The sequence below is a fragment of the Saccoglossus kowalevskii genome, chromosome 5 (assembly GCF_978046115.1).
Source record: "Saccoglossus kowalevskii chromosome 5, keSacKowa6.1, whole genome shotgun sequence".
NCBI classification, from domain to species: domain Eukaryota; kingdom Metazoa; phylum Hemichordata; class Enteropneusta; family Harrimaniidae; genus Saccoglossus; species Saccoglossus kowalevskii.
This window is the reverse complement of record NC_140645.1, coordinates 8,509,561-8,528,173: the sequence shown is the minus strand read 5'-3', so window position 1 is coordinate 8,528,173 and position 18,613 is coordinate 8,509,561. Positions and strand designations below refer to the sequence as shown.

At 34.8% G+C, this 18,613-nt stretch overlaps 1 protein-coding gene across 1 annotated transcript in view; it reads right to left on the bottom strand.

Annotated features, from left to right (window-relative positions):
* Positions 1-11,736, bottom strand: part of LOC102803190 (sortilin-related receptor-like) — a 97,051-nt gene extending 85,315 nt beyond the window's left edge. The window contains exons 1-3 of the mRNA XM_085499112.1: positions 11,445-11,736; positions 5,421-5,651; positions 3,400-3,564 (exon numbers count right to left, since the gene is read on the bottom strand). Coding sequence (XP_085355238.1) covers positions 3,400-3,564; positions 5,421-5,651; positions 11,445-11,705 — 657 coding nt within the window. The 5' untranslated portion in view covers positions 11,706-11,736. The remainder of the gene's footprint in view (positions 1-3,399; positions 3,565-5,420; positions 5,652-11,444) is intronic.
* Positions 11,737-18,613: the final 6,877 nt, after the last annotated feature.

The following is an 18,613-nucleotide window of genomic DNA, read 5'->3' as shown; positions in this document are numbered from 1 at the left end:
GTACAAAGTGGGATATTAAATTATTTATCCTTGATGATTTTTATGTAGTATTGAGAACCAACTCCAGGAAGCGAACACACAATAATGAATAATCGCGTAATCCTAGAATCGAAACGCGAGGCACAGAAGTTTTGTTCATCGTTTCCAATCCCATTTTTCCCACTGCAACATATTTGTTAAAAGAAATATTTGAATTCTGTTTGTTTTTTAAGGAGGCATTTTTATATTTTTTCAGATTTTGGCAACGCCTTATTCAGGGATTTTCTAAGACAGTCGCAGACAATCAGCGCACGGATGTACGTACAAAACATGCTGTTGTACTACCGGCGACGGTCGCCTGCAAGTAGAGAGCTCCAGCTCCTAACGTAAAAGTTTTAAAATTTCGACCGGTTTTAAATAATTAGTGTTGGAAATCTGACATGTTTTAAGAGTGCAAAATTAAGGTGCATTTTCGAGCGGTCGAATTTTTCTGAATAGAAATCGGCAAATGAGAAAAATAGGAGTCAGGGTTCTCCCCAGAAAAAATGCATAGCGCCGGGGCTAATTTGCATAATAATTTGCATATCATTTACATATCTTTCCTTCATTGATTAACAGAACTTATTTAAAATTATGAATATTAGTGAGCTCAGTCACAGGGCAAATATTTTTTTTAATGGAATCAACACATCATGTTTCACAATTTAGAAGAGTTTGAAACATTCTCGAAATACAAATGCTACAGACTAAAAACAAACACAAATACATTATTGTTGCAATTTAATTGTTTTGTAAAACGTTGAAGGAAACGCATTCAAAACGTTAAGCCAGATTTATGTTAACGAATCTCATAATTTTATTCACTTCAAAAACATTCTCCTTCAAAACATCGATCACGTAATTAATTGACATATTGTTGTAATTTATTATTCGTACCATCAACTTCTAAAACGTTTACAATTACAGTAATGAGCGAACAAATAAAGCTTCAAAACGATCATCAAAGTTACGACGTGACATAACTTACTTGGCCATGTTATACACCAGTTATAGCAATAATTCCTCAACAAATTTTACTTCTTTTTTTTTGATATAAAATGTAAGTAAAATCCGACTTATTTTTATCGGGAGCGATTATTTTTGATCACTTGATCGCTTCGGTAAGAAAAAACAGACCCGCCATGATGTTTGTGAAACATTAGCATGTGTCCTTTGACCCGATGGATCAAGAATTCCATTAACCAATCAAAATGCCGCATGGTAATGCCGGTAGAACCCGAAGTTTTCCGAATGGTAGTGATCATAAAAATTACATTGCGGAAGTAAAGCGATGTCGTAGCATGATGTGTTGGCAACGATTTCAATTGAAAACTGCATGACAGCTTTCGAAAGAGGTGATTTGCAATTTTTAAAAGGTAAATTAGGTCTTGAAAGAAGAGTTTTTACATGATTCGCAATGATAACAGTTCAAATGTATTTTACCAAATCACGCAATAAACACGTTGTTTTTCTCTTGAGTAGCGTGAACTGATCGTGAACTCCGATTTGACCATGTTATATCGAGGTGGAATTGATTTTGAAATAATTTTAGCTTTCAATCTGAAGACTGTGTCTATCGCAGAAAGTATTTACTTACAAACAAAGAGGTGCTAATTCCACAAATTTGACTTACCGCTACGTATCGTGCGACTAGGTCTATTGTTTATAAATTATAATCCACGACTGGCAGGATGTGTGTCGGTCGGTACGTAATTATACCAACAATCAGACAATAGTCCTCGTCGGAAGCAGTTCCGTGGTGGTCACTAATTTTGAGTGACAGTCGGGGTCGACCGGCGTGGTGAACAAAGCTTTTTTACATCTGATATTGGCATGTCAAATATGAAATCAAGCGCCGAGGTGGGAACACATAGCGCCGAGGTCCCAAGTGAAGCGCCAAGATTCACAGGTATAGCGCCGCGGACCTCGGCGCTAAAAAGCCCTGGGGAGAACCCTGGGAGTGCTAAACAGTGTGCTTTGTTAGTTTAAAAAAATGGAATGTCTGTCAAATTGACGTAAACTTCCTCATTTTTCATGGAAAAAGCAAAGGTCGTGGCCAAGTTGCAGGCTAAAAAACTCAAAAATCAAAACAAAATCATCAATCAGTAAGTATTATGACAAGGAAAACAAAACATCAGACGCGGAGAAGCGGTCAGCGCGTCAAAAGAGTTGTTACCGTAATGTATCAAGTTACCTCTCTCTGTGATTTATTTTTCATTGAAATTATTTGCTTGTTTTCAATTAATTTTAGCGTACCTCTGCAATTTATTTTAGCATTGTCAGTTGTTTGCTTCATTGAATTAAACAAAGTTCGACCGGTTGCAAACAAAGCTGTCTCGCACCACCTAGCAAAACTTGCGAATGATCGAAGTACAGGTACCCATTGGACAAAAGATACACAAAAGTTTGTATCTCCTTGACCCAGTGCAATATATCCGGTTAGAATCAAAGCTCACGTGCCCCTTATTTGAGGGACCAGATTCTGCCGTAAATTCGGAATGGGATTTAGGAAAAAAATAAAATGGGACTTTTAAGGTGTATTTTGGCGTCATTTTTAAGTTTTACCGTAGTCATTGACGCTTATTCAAGAGTATGAGGTTTTTAATTGTGACTAGCGTGAATGGGTAAGCTTCGTTTCGACAATGAGCAGTTATCACTGTAAACAATGTTAAATTATTCTTCACATGCTCAGTTTATTTTTTGAGAACAATTATTTAAAAATAAAATCTCTCAGTCAATCAGAAACTCGGATTCATGCCTTCAGGGAAAGTCATGTTTGGACGCTCACATCGATTTTGTTTTTCGTTCGGTGGGCTGATGCCTTCAGTGTAGCTTTTGCCTCTTCCGACATAGAAATCATTTGAATCTTCTTTCTACCTCTCTTTCTTTTCACACCACGCATAATGTAATGATAAAAATTAGGAAAAAACGCTAGGAAATATAATGTTTGGTTTGCTAGCGAGGGAGAACTGATTTGTGAATAATTGCACATGCGCGTGAATTGAATGAACTATGACCCGTACAATCTCCATTTGCATATTGTCAATCAAAGGTCCTGTTATTTGGTTACTCATGCAAATTAGGCAATTGGACATAAACATTGCCACGTGCGAGTGTTTATTATTTTTAACCAGAAAATAAACAGCAATTTTAACGGTGTTCCAATAAGAATTCATTGGTCAAATTTTCACAGAATGTTCTTTAGATAAAAATCTATATAAAAAACGAAAAAAACTATTTTTGATTGAAATTCACAAATAAACTGCATCTCTACCTTAAATGTAAAATAACATAAAAAGAGATGTAATTAACGCTTTTCGGGGAAGATCTGAATCATTTCTATATACATTCAAATAATATAAATAAAGAAAATGTAATTACCGGTTTCCCTGGAAGATCCGATTCACTGGCTAATACAATATTCCTATCTGTCTTATGAGTAGACAGAAGTTTAGGAGTGAATGGTAAGTTCCTGATATGTTGAAATGTTTGTCCCATATTTATAGTGATCCATAAGTCCTTACTACCAATGTCTGTGAAGATATACTGAAAAATAAATTAAGATAGATGTTAAAAATTAATAATTACTAGTACATTTTGTGCCAACAGACATTTATATTATGTATAGTGAGTGTGCTACAGACGGGAAGGTCAATTTCACTGGGCGAGATTCATTCACTAACGAATGTGATTTTGAGGGAACCTTGGTTAAAGGTCTGCTGGTGTCACCTGGCACAAAAACTATTTTAAAAAAAAGCAAAAATAACTGGGGGCTAGTTATTTATTCACCAAGCATACAGCGTTTACGACTGCCATGAATGATTGTCATTCACTGCCTGTCACAAGATCGACCTCCACGGCAGTTTTACATAGTCATTTAGGTGTGACATAAACAGCATTATATTTTACCCAACTGTGACCAAACACGGTGCCCAATTGATTTAAAACTGATACATGCACAATCAAGTGACTCCTCAGTACCACAACATTTTAGTGGGTTACCAAATTTCTAGATGTCAGTGCAGTGTCGTCCTTCTTACCTTACCCAAACACAATACACTACAGCTGTTCATGTAGAAATCCTAAATAGAATCCAATGTCACCTCCCCTCCCTTCTTCTGTCCTTATCTCACCCAAGACAACTTAACTTAACGGCACTATGGTAAAACTTATCAATTACTGCTGTAGTGGCAATCTTCTCTGTAACTTGTACTTACCATACTATTGTCAACAGCACTGTGGTAACACTTATCAATTACTGCTGTAGTGGCTATGTTCTCTGTAACTTGTACTTACCCTAGCATTGTCAGTGGCACTGTGGTAAAACTTATCAATTACTGCTGTAGTGGCAATCTTCTCTGTAACTTGTACTTACCATACTATTGTCAACAGCACTGTGGTAAAACTTATCAATTACTGCTGTATTGGCTATCTTCTCTGTAACTTGTACTTACCATACTATTGTCAATAGCACTGTGGTAAATCTTATCAATTACTGCTGTAGTGGCAATCTTCTCTGTAACTTGTACTTACCCTAGTATTGTCAATAGCACTGTGGTAAATCTTATCAATTACTGCTGTAGTGGCAATCTTCTCTGTAACTTGTACTTACCATACTATTGTCAACAGCACTGTGGTAAAACTTATCAATTACTGCTGTAGTGGCAATCTTCTCTGTAACTTGTACTTACCATACTATTGTCAACAGCACTGTGATGAATCTTATCAATTACTGCTGTAGTGGCAATCTTCTCTGTAACTTGTACTTACCATACTATTGTCAACAGCACTGTGGTAAAACTTATCAATTACTGCTGTAGTGGCAATCTTCTCTGTAACTTGTACTTACCATACTATTGTCAACAGCATTGTGGTAAATCTTATCAATTATTGCTGTAGTGGCAATCTTCTCTGTAACTTGTACTTACCATACTATTGTCAACAGCACTGTGATGAATCTTATCAATTACTGCTGTAGTGGCAATCTTCTCTGTAACTTGTACTTACCATACTATTGTCAACAGCATTGTGGTAAATCTTATCAATTATTGCTGTAGTGGCAATCTTCTCTGTAACTTGTACTTACCATACTATTGTCAACAGCACTGTGGTAAATCTTATCAATTACTGCTGTAGTGGCAATCTTCTCTGTAACTTGTACTTACCATACTATTGTCAACAGCACTGTGGTAAAACTTATCAATTACTGCTGTAGTGGCAATCTTCTCTGTAACTTGTACTTACCATACTATTGTCAACAGCACTGTGATGAATCTTATCAATTACTGCTGTAGTGGCAATCTTCTCTGTAACTTGTACTTACCATACTATTGTCAACAGCACTGTGGTAAAATTTATCAATTACTGCTGTAGTGGCAATCTTCTCTGTAACTTGTACTTACCCTACTGTTGTCAGCGGCACTGTGGTAAATCTTATCAATTACTGAGGTAGGGTCAATCTTCCCTGTAATCTGTTTCTTTGAAAATGAGACGCCATAGTCCATGGAAAAATACACCTGACTTGTAGAGACAGGTTGAGTGGTCTCATCTCGTGTCAGCGCTACAATAACTTTACTTCCTTCCCCAGCCCAGTGGACTATCATCTCATTGTGGTGGTCATCAGGCAGCTCATACTGTAAAAATAAAGTGACACTAATGTTTTAGATGGTCGGAATACATGTAGATGAGTTTCCATTCACTGCAAGATCTAATGTAATGCATGAAAGACACAGTTTAAATAGCTATCGCAAAATACAAATGATTTAAACTTGAATTTCCTTTCTTTTTTTTAGTTCAATTATAGTCCAACTTCCCATCTTTTAGAGAGGATATGGCATTGAGGTATCCTTACTTTATCAAAATTAACTATCATCACATGTGTATATTATTGAGCGTGGAAAAATTCCAAAATAGTTTTGACACCATGTCTCTAGTACTTGTATAACCTTTGTTTTTATGTTTGATTTCATGTATAATGCAGGATCTTGCATTTAAGGTAGAAGCCTAGTCATAATTTTTGACAAAATTGGTCATAAATCGCATGACAATGTTCATTAGTTTATTATGTACAATCATGAAACTAAACGTATCATGGTACAATGAAATACCATTATTTTGTGTTAAAGTTAAGCTTTTGGAGAAATATGTTCTAATATTTCTTGAAAATTGCTATTTTTGGAACAATTCCATAGAACACAATGTTGAAGAAAAATTGTGTTTTTTGACAATTTTTAAAACCCAGATTTTTTAAATAATTCAGGACAAAAAGTACTCCATCATTAGCAATATATGATTTTTTCAGCCTATGTCACCAGGGTAGATTTTGAGATATTGCATAATATCTCTGCCATAGGAACCAGTGACATGTGAATGAGGTGAAAACCAGTGACATAGGAATAGGGTGAAAACCACTGACATGTGAATGAGGTGAAAACCAGTGACATGTGAATGAGGTGAAAACCACAGCTATGTGAATGAGGTGAAAACCAGTGACATAGGATTAGGGTGAAAACCACAGCTATGTGAATGAGGTGAAAACCACTGACATGTGAATGAGGTGAAAACCACTGATATTTATTAAACATACATATCCTAAGGGATATCCTAAGTGTGACCCTACAATATATTCATGTAGTAATTTTAAATCATGACAATTTACTTCCATCACTTGATAAATTTCATACGTGGGGCACAAATCTGATATTCTGTTTATCACATGTATTAATTTCACAGCTTCTAATAACTAAAAACTAATCATAGTTTGCAAGCACGTTTAAGACAGCACAGAATGCTCATTTGCATAACCAATTACATGTACCATACATGAATGCTGAATGTTTACCCTATTGCAATTAAGTTATTTTTAAATAAAAACAATGTCACAGAATAATATTTGATTTGAAGTTCATTTCGAAAATGTAATTTTCAGAAATGTTTTTAAAATCTATATTTTAATAAATTTATGAATGTAATATGAGAAATTATTGATTAGATTTTTTTATCATTTGTATTTCAAATTGGCTTGCAATTAGAAAATAAGTTGTGTCTCCTAAAGAAGGCAGCTGCAATAGAATGTCAGTTTAGCTAGGAGAACTATTGTATCATGAAACAATGATTATTTCCAAAACATTAGTTATTCTTATACCATGTTTTTTTTTGCACCGATAAAAATTTCTGAAATTTCAGAATTTTATGGCATTTATTACAAAATATCACAAAAGTCATTGAATTCTTCATTGCTATAAAAGTTTCATGATTTTAACTGACTACGGTTAGCGGAATTCGCAAAAAGTAGTCCTTTGCGAAAATAGACAGTTTACAGTAGTGTATTAGCATGTACAAAGGAAATTATTATATTTTTTATTATATACCCATTTTATTTCATTTTATGCAAATTAGTTCTTTTTTTTATGTAAATTACTATGTTCTCAGAAATTATTTTGTTCATTTACTTTCTTTGATGTAGTGGATGACCATAACATGATCAGAAATCCACTATGAGAGACTTGCAAATTGGTCATTCCTTCATAATCTTGAGTCTATATTAAATGCAAGATTGAGATAGAAATAACATGTTCACCTTTTCACCATCAGTTCCCTCTTTTTCATCATAAATTATTTCTCATTTATTGTAACAAAAATAGCCACATTTTTTAGTAAAACTGAAAATTTACTCAAATTGTGTCTGTTGGCTCCAAAATTAAGGTTTCTTTCCAGTTGTGTATGGCCTGTGTACGCACCTCTAACTGTCACTATATGATTACCAGTGCTGTATAGCTTCTAGTATACACACCTCTAACTACATGTATATGCAAGGTAGAGTCCCCCGTCACTACAGGGTTACCAGTGGTGTATGGCTGCTAGTGTACACACCTCTCACTACATGTATATGCAAGGTAGAGTCCCCTGTCACTACAGGGTTACCAGTGGTGTATGACTGCTAGTATACACACCTCTAACTACATGTACATGCAAGGTAGAGTCCCCTGTCACTACAGGGTTACCAGTGGTGTATGGCTGCTAGTGTACACACCTCTAACTACAAGTATATGCAAGGTAGAGTCCCCTGTCACTACAGGGTTACCAGTGGTATACGGCTGCTAGTATACACACCTTTAACTACATGTATATGCAAGGTAGAGTCCCCTGTCACTACAGGGTTACCAGTGGTGTATGGCTGCTAGTGTACACACCTCTAACTACAAGTATATGCAAGGTCGCCTGTCACTATAATATGGCTACCAGTTATGTATATCTGCTGTTGTAAACATCACTGATGACATATACAATGTACATCATGTACTCTGACCAACTAGATTTTACTAGTAATTATTAAGTATTGTAAGTAAGTAATTAAGTATTGTCCAGTCAGTATAGCACAACTTATTATTTAATTCTCAGGTGGTAAATATCCAGTAGCAGTTGGGCTACTATTTTTAGAAACTAGTAGTCATGGGATAATTGTTGACAGGAAATAAACAAAGCTACTGTTAAAGTGATGGATGTGTGTTGATTAATTCAGCTAAAATTTCATGGCAGTTAGTGAGTTTGTTCTATTACAGTTGTACCGGTAGTAGCGATGCACATTAACCTATGTAAATTATAGAGTTGTTGCTAGGGTAAAAATAAGTCATATTTTTATGTTTCAGTATACAATTAACACAACTATATTAGTTTATATACACTTTATTAGAGAAGCACTTCTAATAGAACAAACACAGTGAGTGCTTTTAAAGAAAACTGTGTACAAATCATATGCAAGTCAGCCTGATGATGAATATCCAACTGAAAGTACAGGGGCAAAAATTGGTGATCTCACTGAGTGGTTGTGTTGGTGATTTGAAGCCTTGATTTGAACAAATAGTTACAAGAATATTAAATATATATTTGGACATCAAAAACATAACCAAAGTATCATCCAATTCAAAAGTATAGAAAATGTTAACAATTTTAAAATAAGCTGTTTTTTCAGCCAGGCATAATTTTAATAGTATAACGTCATGCAATAATAATTTTATTGAGTTACAGTCTGTTACCAGCTCAAATGATTTTCATTATTATACAATAGACAGTATGAACAAAACACATCACATATGTTTATTTACATCACCCTAGTTCCTATGCATGTATCACTTTGAAAGACGAGCAAAAGTCGCACATTGGGGGGTTGGGGGAGTGCTGGTAATGCCAACAAATTGTAAAGATAAAAGAAAGAAAATTAAAGCTGTGTCACTGAACATTTTTTTTTAACTCCTCAGAACAAGTATTACATTTTTCTTTTTTGCCGAATGACTGGAATAAATAGAACAGATAATAGTCTTTGTCATCATTCATATTCGAGTAGGTCTAACTGATTACAGGGGGGCTGGTAATGTGAAATGAAATAAATCACAATATACCCATCAGTTTATGCAAATTACGTTGACATTCCATTCTTATGGTGCCTGCATGTATGATGAACCACCCAAATACACACATACACACTAGCAAATTTTCACATCAAAATGAAATATTAATAAGACCAAGTCCGGGCAGGTTTGGCAAACCCGATTACTATGACAATTAGAGAGTATTGTCAACATGTATTCAGGAAGCCACAACAATATTTCACTTGTGTGGAGTGCGCAGCTGAACACTTATCGCTGTAAACGTCATAACACCAAAGCCGTGCACAATTTAAATACGTAAACAAACCCAAACAGTATCTGAGTACCGAAAGTATCTCTGCCACCACACACTGCCATTTTGTGGTGAAACCACAAGACTTTTTACTACGCCAATTATTTGCGTATTTTTGTTATTAGAGGGATCTCATGTTGATTTATTCCTACTGATAAACAAGTTTTAAAATATTTCGTTGATTGCTGATAATGATTTTTTTGTGAACACACTGAAAACACACTAGTTACAATTTACAAAAGAAAATAATTCTATTGCGTAATAACCGTTACCAACAAGGTGTTACTCGGTTCATCAAACTGACCGTCCTGTTAATTACCAAGTGAAGAATTACAAACTAACGAAAGCACTTCGTAGTATTGACGACTAAATCGTCCGACTGCCATACCTGCCTGTGTACTGTATTAATTGTTTAATAATCCTAATAACAAGTTGATAATTATAATGTGAATATTTTTATAATTGTATTATCATGACAATCATAAGCTGCTTCTGTTCACAGCTCCTGTTAGTTCGCGGTAAAAAAATATGTAATACTGTAGAATACTTTATTTTCGCTTGGAATTTATTTTTGCTATTTTCGCTGACGGGAGGATTCCGTGAAAATAAAATCCAGCGAATATACTTTTTTTCATACATTTCACATTAAACTCATCAAAAATCAGTGAAAATAAATTCCATACAAAACGCTCAAAATGCCTTTTCAGCAAAAATTAATTCCAGCAAAAATAAACTATTCCACAGTACAGCTTAGTACGGGCTAAGAAACTAAGTACAGGTTAAATCTGACTCGTTTTTAAGACCTGGTCTAGACACTTAGCTCGGGCTAAGAAAGTGTGTGAGAACATTTAGCTTTGGCAATGCATGGAATGACGATGAAACTCTGCAATATGCACTTTCTGAATTTGCATTGTTAATGTTTTATAACCATAGAACTAACATGTATACCTTGGGGGGGGGGCTTCCTGTACTACAAATTTACTTTCTGGATTAAAATTACAATGGATAACAAAAGATATATTAACATTGTAAACAACATAAACAATAGTGTCCCATGATTCTTTGGTGCAATCCCTGGGCATGAAATGTTCCCCTTTAACAAATCAGGGTGCTCCTTAGCCTGTGCTCACTGTTGTTCCCTCTCATAGTAAACGCAGTGGGGAATAGCTGATATGGAAACATATGAGATTAGCTTAAACCTTAACCCTTAATTAATTGAAGTACCCTGAACACAGCTACATCCTCTGAGAAAATGTATCAAATGGTAAATGTATAAACGCGTAAGTTGACAACTATAGATAAACAAGAATTGAACAAACACTTTACAAATTACAGCATAATAATTTCAACAAACAACGCCGTATTTGATGTTTACGCTGCGACAGATGGCCTGACTCGAAATGTATTTATACAATGCATATCCCAGAAAAAGATAAATAAACAAAACATGTCCGTACCAAGAACGGCCATGAGTGTGAATTATAGCTTGTCGCGTACATTGTTATACAGGTAAAGCGGAAGACACTGACATTATGCAACATGTGTGTTTGTGTGCGTGTGCGTGCGTGACTGAATAACAACAATATTGAAGATGCCACTTCCTGGTACGAATAAACCGCAGAATAACAAAGTGTGCGATAGATTAAGTCGCTGCCGACATTGATCACACAGACTAGTTTATAAGCGATGTTTTGGACGTTACTGTGATGTTTTGGTGTGAACAATACAGACATATCTAGTAACTTCACCTTTGTGACCATATCGCTCGGCGATTGGGATACTCCTGGTGATGGTGCATCTCGAACCACCCGCTTGACAGTGTTGGATATGAATTCGCTGGATTCGTGGTCTTTTGAAACACGATATCGCCAATATCCTTCTCCCAAGCCGTGATTAGCATTTTCGGTTGGGAAATGCAGAGTTCTAGACGGTAAACCGAAGCGTACGCAGACTACAAAAGGCGTAAACGCAACAAAATACAACAGAATAATCCTGGCCATGGCCGCCATTTTGAAATGACACACAACGACTAAATGTGAGAGTGGTATACTGCGGCAACAATGTAGTTCACCTTGTTTAAACATTGTTCAGCTGTACAGTAAGCAGCATTGTTCAACATTTGTTCCGAAGTCATTAGCTTGAAGTCTCACTTGGCGAATAATATTATAATAGTCATTTAATAATGAACAAATCGATGTTGTCTCCAAATCGCGGATTGATACTCAAAATAAGGGAAAGTAATTCTCAGCACCAGGTGAAATCAACGACGAAATTGTCGGAAAGATAACACTGCAAACAACTTTTTTAGTTTTTGTGATTATTCGCTCTCAATTTCCGTGAGGCCGATGTTGCTATGTATATATTTTATAGGCATTTGTGTAATACAATTTGTGTTGGATATAACCGACTGAGCACAATATACAGTTAATTAACTCCATTGAACAACACAATTTTTCTCTCCATAATTTTGGCACATTTTTTTTTACAAAAAGATAAAAAAAAATATGACACCAAATGTTTCATAAATGACTAATCCCATGACAAAGAAGGCTAAATACCGACACAAGAAGAGCTGGTTCACAGCTAGGAAACTCTAGTATGCATGTTTATTTTGTGAAAGATTTACAAAAGTTCAAAGGGTTATATTTGCTACCATTTGTTCGATAATATTTGTGTTTCTTATTTTTAACTACCGTAATGGTCCACACGAATGCCATCATTTTTCCGCGATATTTTTCTACGTTTCTTCTTTAACCTTTTTATCACCAGAATGCCTCGCCCAATTTGTTGAGTCTGCACTTTTTTTTCTTATATTCCTCAATATTACTGGATATGAACCGTAATTTTAAAGCCAACTGACAAAATTTGACTATTTTTGTCCCAGTGTTCTGAAGAAAAGAGCAGACTATAAAGGGGACTATTTTGTGAATTTGTGACCAAAAGGGAGAACTGGTGTTGAAAAGGTCTATTTTTGACAAAATGGACATAAACAGCCTAGATGACTTTGTTGATCAAGAGGTTAGATACACATTTTCAACACCACCATTCTACAAACATGTTGGTTTTGCACATTATTGTGTATTTTTTTTATAATTTTGTTAGTTAATTTTGACATGCTAATTTCACAATGGCTACAACAGCTCTAATCTCTTTAGGTTTTTTTTTAAATATGTTGGTAATTATTTATTTTTATCATACATTTTTTTTTCATTTCAATTTATTATTTATTTGCTGGCTGTTTTAAAAACAAATGCGTAATCGCGGAAGCCCACAATGTGGCGATAGCTAAATCAGTGGAAAATAAGACAACGAGTTCATAATAATAATAATAATTACAACATAATAAAATATATAAAATAAAATACATTAGATTTTAATCAGATTGCAGCAGTTCTTAAAAAGTAACCTATTTGTCATTATTATTATTCTTGGTCATTTTGTAAATTACGCGAAATTTTCAATATAAGGTGAACAGATGAGTAGAAATTTAACTTATCATTTAAAATGTACATTTCTATAATGTGCAGTGTTGGTTTCATATCAAGACAGGTACACAGAAGGCTGGTAAACCCTGGCCCTTCATATTACTAAGGAGTTACTCAGCCCGAGGTTTATTTAGTAAAGAACACAGGCAGACCTGGAACACAGGGTGTCTTCGACTAGACTTAAATCCAATCCGTACACTAGTACGTGTTGTGTAAGATTTTTAAGTTGCACACACTTTGCGTCAAACGCCTGAAATGAGGAAATAGTCCGCTCACAATGACGCAGATGAGTGGTTGCGAAATATGTATGTCATTCGGGTTCAATGACACGCAATGAACCACGACAGCACGCATTCGAAATCCAACATTTTGTTCTTAATTAAAGCACGTTTAAAATTTCAGTTTTATTGTCCGCATGACTAGTTTTCAAATGAAGGAGACGAAGTTGTTTTACCTCCTTATTTGTGGAGAAATAACAGTAGACGAGTGCTGATTATTCGTACCCATCCTATTGTCCCATTCTCAAAAGAAATATTCAAAATAGCGATGTAAATCTGGGTATAGACCCTGAAGACGTTTACAGGGTCTCTGATCTGGGTGTGTATGCCACAGAAGCCAATTACATTCTTCGGTTGATTTATTAAAATTCAGTTTGAGCCGAATTCTGTTTTCACGTTACGACCCAGTACGTGTGCGCAATGCGTCATAGAAACAAAACTTCAATTCAGATTATATATAATGAAAAAATATTATCACACAGAAACTAAATAAGTAAAGTTTAATTTTTATGAAAATAGTTCAACTATTTGTCAGACTGTGTTCTACTGTTTGCGGTACGCCCCTAATCGTCATGATTTATATAGTCTGGTCCCCTGCCCCAGTTTCAACGCTATATTGCAAAATAGCGCCACCATGCGATAGATTACCATGTGATGATGAACTCGTTGTTGTTAGTAGTTACTAGCACTGACATTGACACTATATGTCGCGTTATATTGCGAGTAAAATATTACTAACAATATTGTATTAATATATGCATTCACACATTAGAGTAGTTTTTGAGGAATAGGCAGGTCAACGCGTCCACTGGAAGCAATTATATACAGTTTTTATGCCAGCATATAACCCATACATCTAAAAATAGATTCGTTTTAAGAAAACCATTGCCATTACGACATAACAATTAAACACGTTCTTTGTATGCCACATAACTGAGTTGATTTTTTGAAACAAAACACGTAATCAACTATACGAGCATTGTATTATGGGAAATAAACATGATATTGACCAATCAGTTGAAGGTGATATACATGATATTGACCAATTAGTTGAAGGTGATATACATGATATTGACCAATCAGTTGAAGGTGATATACATGATATTGACCAATCAGTTGAAGGTGATATACATGATATTGACCAATCAGTTGAAGGTGATATACATGATATTGATCAATCAGTTGAAGGTGATATACATGATATTGACCAATCAGTTGAAGGTGATATACATGATATTGACCAGTCAGTTGAAGGTGATATACATGATATTGACCAATCAGTTGAAGGTGATATACATGATATTGACCAATCAGTTGAAGGTGATAAATATGATATTGACCAATCAGTTGAAGGTGATATACATGATTTATAAGTCACACCGGATGCAAAGTTTGTGTGGCTTGGTATTTATATGTAACATAATCAGTGCCACTCGACTCCATATTTTCTTGGCTGTATCATGAGGGCGCTCTTGTCGGTAGACCCTACTTTATGCGAGACGACTCATTTATTTAATTGACCCAATAATTTTTGTAACATTGAGACTAAATAAAAAACAATTCATGACTGAATTATAAAAAGAATCAACTAAAATAAGAAGTACGTGTCAGTTGTCAGACAAGAAATCAATATCACAATTACTTGATGACGTATTCTACATAGGCCGTATTATATCCACCAATCAGATCGCAAGCATATACTAGTATTCGGAGAGTTTCATATAGATTTGTAAAGCAATATCATCAGTTGAAACTGGAACTTAATCGATAACGGTCAAATTCTCTGTCTAAATTCACACGGGTACTCAAAAGGAGCATTATTATTATTGGTTATTATGATTATCTGCTTTTATGAAGCTTTGTTGACGGAAAAAAACAAAGTTTGAAATGTAAAACATTACTAGTAAGGTTTTACAGTCGTACGTTATATTAACCGTAATACAATATTAACTATTCAACTTGAGTATTGTAATATCTGGTTTTGTTTTGTTTTTTGAAATAAATAATTGTGATTAAATGAATTAAGACATTATTTGCTATTTCAATCTCCTGGATACACCCCCACATATAAATACACGGAACCTTTTTTTTTTTTTTTATAATTCAGACCCTTTCTATCATGACTATTGACCATTCCTGCAATCCTATTCAAACACATGCGTAGGTTTCAGTCAGGGGTTTCGGTCTTTGAGTAGAATGGAGTTGTGGGTGTACATTTACTGTGCTATGTTTCGATACGGTTCTTCTACTAATCGTGGTTTCGATGATTGTGACTTGATTGTCACATCGATCGTAGTTTCACTCTATGGATGTGATGACCGCCAACGTAAACAAGGGCAATACTGCAGAGCTCACTTCTAAAGGCTTACACATTGTTTTGTTTGTGTGTGTGTGGAAATAAATACTAGTAATACATCCAGGCTTCAGCCATGGCTAGAATGAGTTGAGGGTGTATCTTTACCATGTTATGTATCGGTGATTGTGACCCGTCATATTGATCACAGTTTTACAATAAATATCTCTTCACGGATGTAACCTTATATGAGGCATGAACGTTTTGGCGTTTGGTGGAATTATATAAAACATTCAAAAAACACACTAGCTTCAATCACGACTTTCTAAAATCACACCAACCCTGCATATTTGGAGTATATAACTCGATATTATGACAAATGGGATGATAGTCCAAATTGTTGGGAAATGCGAAATTCCCCTTATTATATCTAAAAACCCAACATGTGCCGCTGAGGGCGCATGCAAGAATTATGATATGAGTTACTGAGTGTACATAATCGATTGTTTGATACATATGTTTACATACATTTTATCTTACAATATAACATATATTGGAATTACTCTATTCTCTTTCAGAAGAACACCGCCAACGGCAACATCAGTCGATTTTTTTGTTTTGTCATTTCACATGCGTAGCCCATGACGAAAAGTTTTCCTTATATCTCGCACTCATTTTTGTACATATTTTTTTTTTTTTTAAAAAAACTTCTATTTAGTATTGCCCAAATCACTGGGTTCCTGCTTTCCATAACTTTCAAGTAGAAATGGTTGCTAGTTTTTAATAACCGAGCAAAGAACACACGCGATTATACCCACTGTTTTCAGTTATGCTAGCTTCTAATACAGTTGTGTTTAAACACAATTTTAAGAGTACTATTATTGCAAAACATATAGAGTCGTCGTGTAATAGACAGTGTACAGGGGCTTGTATACAATGAGTTTTAAAACAGTAATTGTGGGTGACTGTGGCCACTTGTGTAGACAAATCAATCAATTCAGTGAGCGAATCTACGAATGCTTAAACCATTGCCTCTAGTGTAGAAGGAAATCATTTCCCGATTAGTCTCATCAATATTTTCCTTAAATCGACAATCATAACGCTCAAAAAACAGTAGTCGACGCGCAGCGCGTGTTCAAATTTTCTCACACAAACAATGTATTTTACACGCGTTGTTTACGTCACTATCAGTACTACATCGAGCAAATTCTTGTCCACACAACTTATTTTACACCAATTCGGTACATCAAATGTTACATTTAAGAGGGTTCCCAACTAAAATCAGCTGAGGATTTGTAATACGGAAGACTGTTAAAAATACATATAGGTCCTAATGAATTTACGTTTATTATCTACGTGTCATCCCTACCAGAGAGTCATGGTGACTTCCTCGGAACTCAGGATTAGCGAAACTCCACACTTACCATCATATATCATCAAATGCCCTGTTATTATTTTATCACATTTAAACTAATAATAAGTAAACAACGAAAAAATTTTGTTTTATTCTGCCTTTTCTGATAAATGTAATGCTATTATTAAGCATAATTATCTTTCAATCATTATTAGTCTGTGCCTTGCATATCCAAAAAACTATTTTACAATACAATACAAAGCTGAAAGCATTTCGGTACAAATAATTTCGGTACAAGTAATTTCTGTCAGCGTTTGTGACCACATTGAAATTGGTAATGACCTATGCGAAATTATTCACGTTAGTTAAATTACCAGCCCCGCTGATTTTCAGAACCACGTGACGCTAAAACAAACACAATGTTCACAAAATATTAATAATAGGAAAATACAAGTCAAGAGCTTTCCAAACATATATAGATTGTATGGTTTCTTGTAAAATTTATTCCGATTATAGGTGTTTATATTTTTCATGCAAAAAAACTATCCTGCTACCTTAACTTACATAGCGAATAGTCGATTCTGCCAACAACGGAGAGAGGGAAGATTTTTTCAGTTATGTTTTTACTTTTAATTTACGCGGAAAATATCATTTCAAAGAACTTGAAAATGATTACGAGGTCTGCATATTCATTTTTTTTCTCTTTTTCCCAGTGCATAGTATACTTTTGTTGCTGTTACATTGTGTGTATTTGTATATTTCATAAGTATTTTCTTTGCTGCCTGTAGTTTGAACTTTTAGCAAAATCCATCCAGTCAATGCACACGTTTTAAACTACAAGCAAGGCTCCATACAATCAATATGCGCGTTGAAATAATTAAATACCAATATTATTTGGTACATAAGATTGCTGTACCCTAAAACTCAACGAGGTGTTACCATGTCACGGTGTCATAATGACACCAATGTAAGACTTTCTAGGTTATCATGGCATTGGACTGCAGTGATTAAAAAAGGAATCATGCCTCGTTCGGCATGCTAAATCCACCCCGACAAGAAAAAAAAAATATAACATTTTGCTATTTATTCAATTTATTTAAAGTTATAAAGATAAAGTTATTCAGGTATACTGCATTTTCTATCATGTGTACTGTTGTAATAACTTGAATAAATCCCCACAGCGCCATATTGGATCGGTCTATGGCTATAAAGTCAACTATATAATGTCTGAGGCGAAACCGAACATATTATTGCGTCTAGATTCTTCCCAAATCCAATATTTCGCTGTGTGTGATTCATTCCTGTTGTTATGGCAATAGTTTCTCATATATTTCCACCATCAGAACATTTAGTTAAATTTTGTGTCGAAATGATTTGCGAATAGAGGTTTACAAATGATTACCGTGTGATAATGTTAAACTATGTCGTTACATAAACCTCTAATTCGGATTCATAATATGCAACAAAGCTGAATTGAATTATTAGTATTTTATGGGGTCTGAGATGA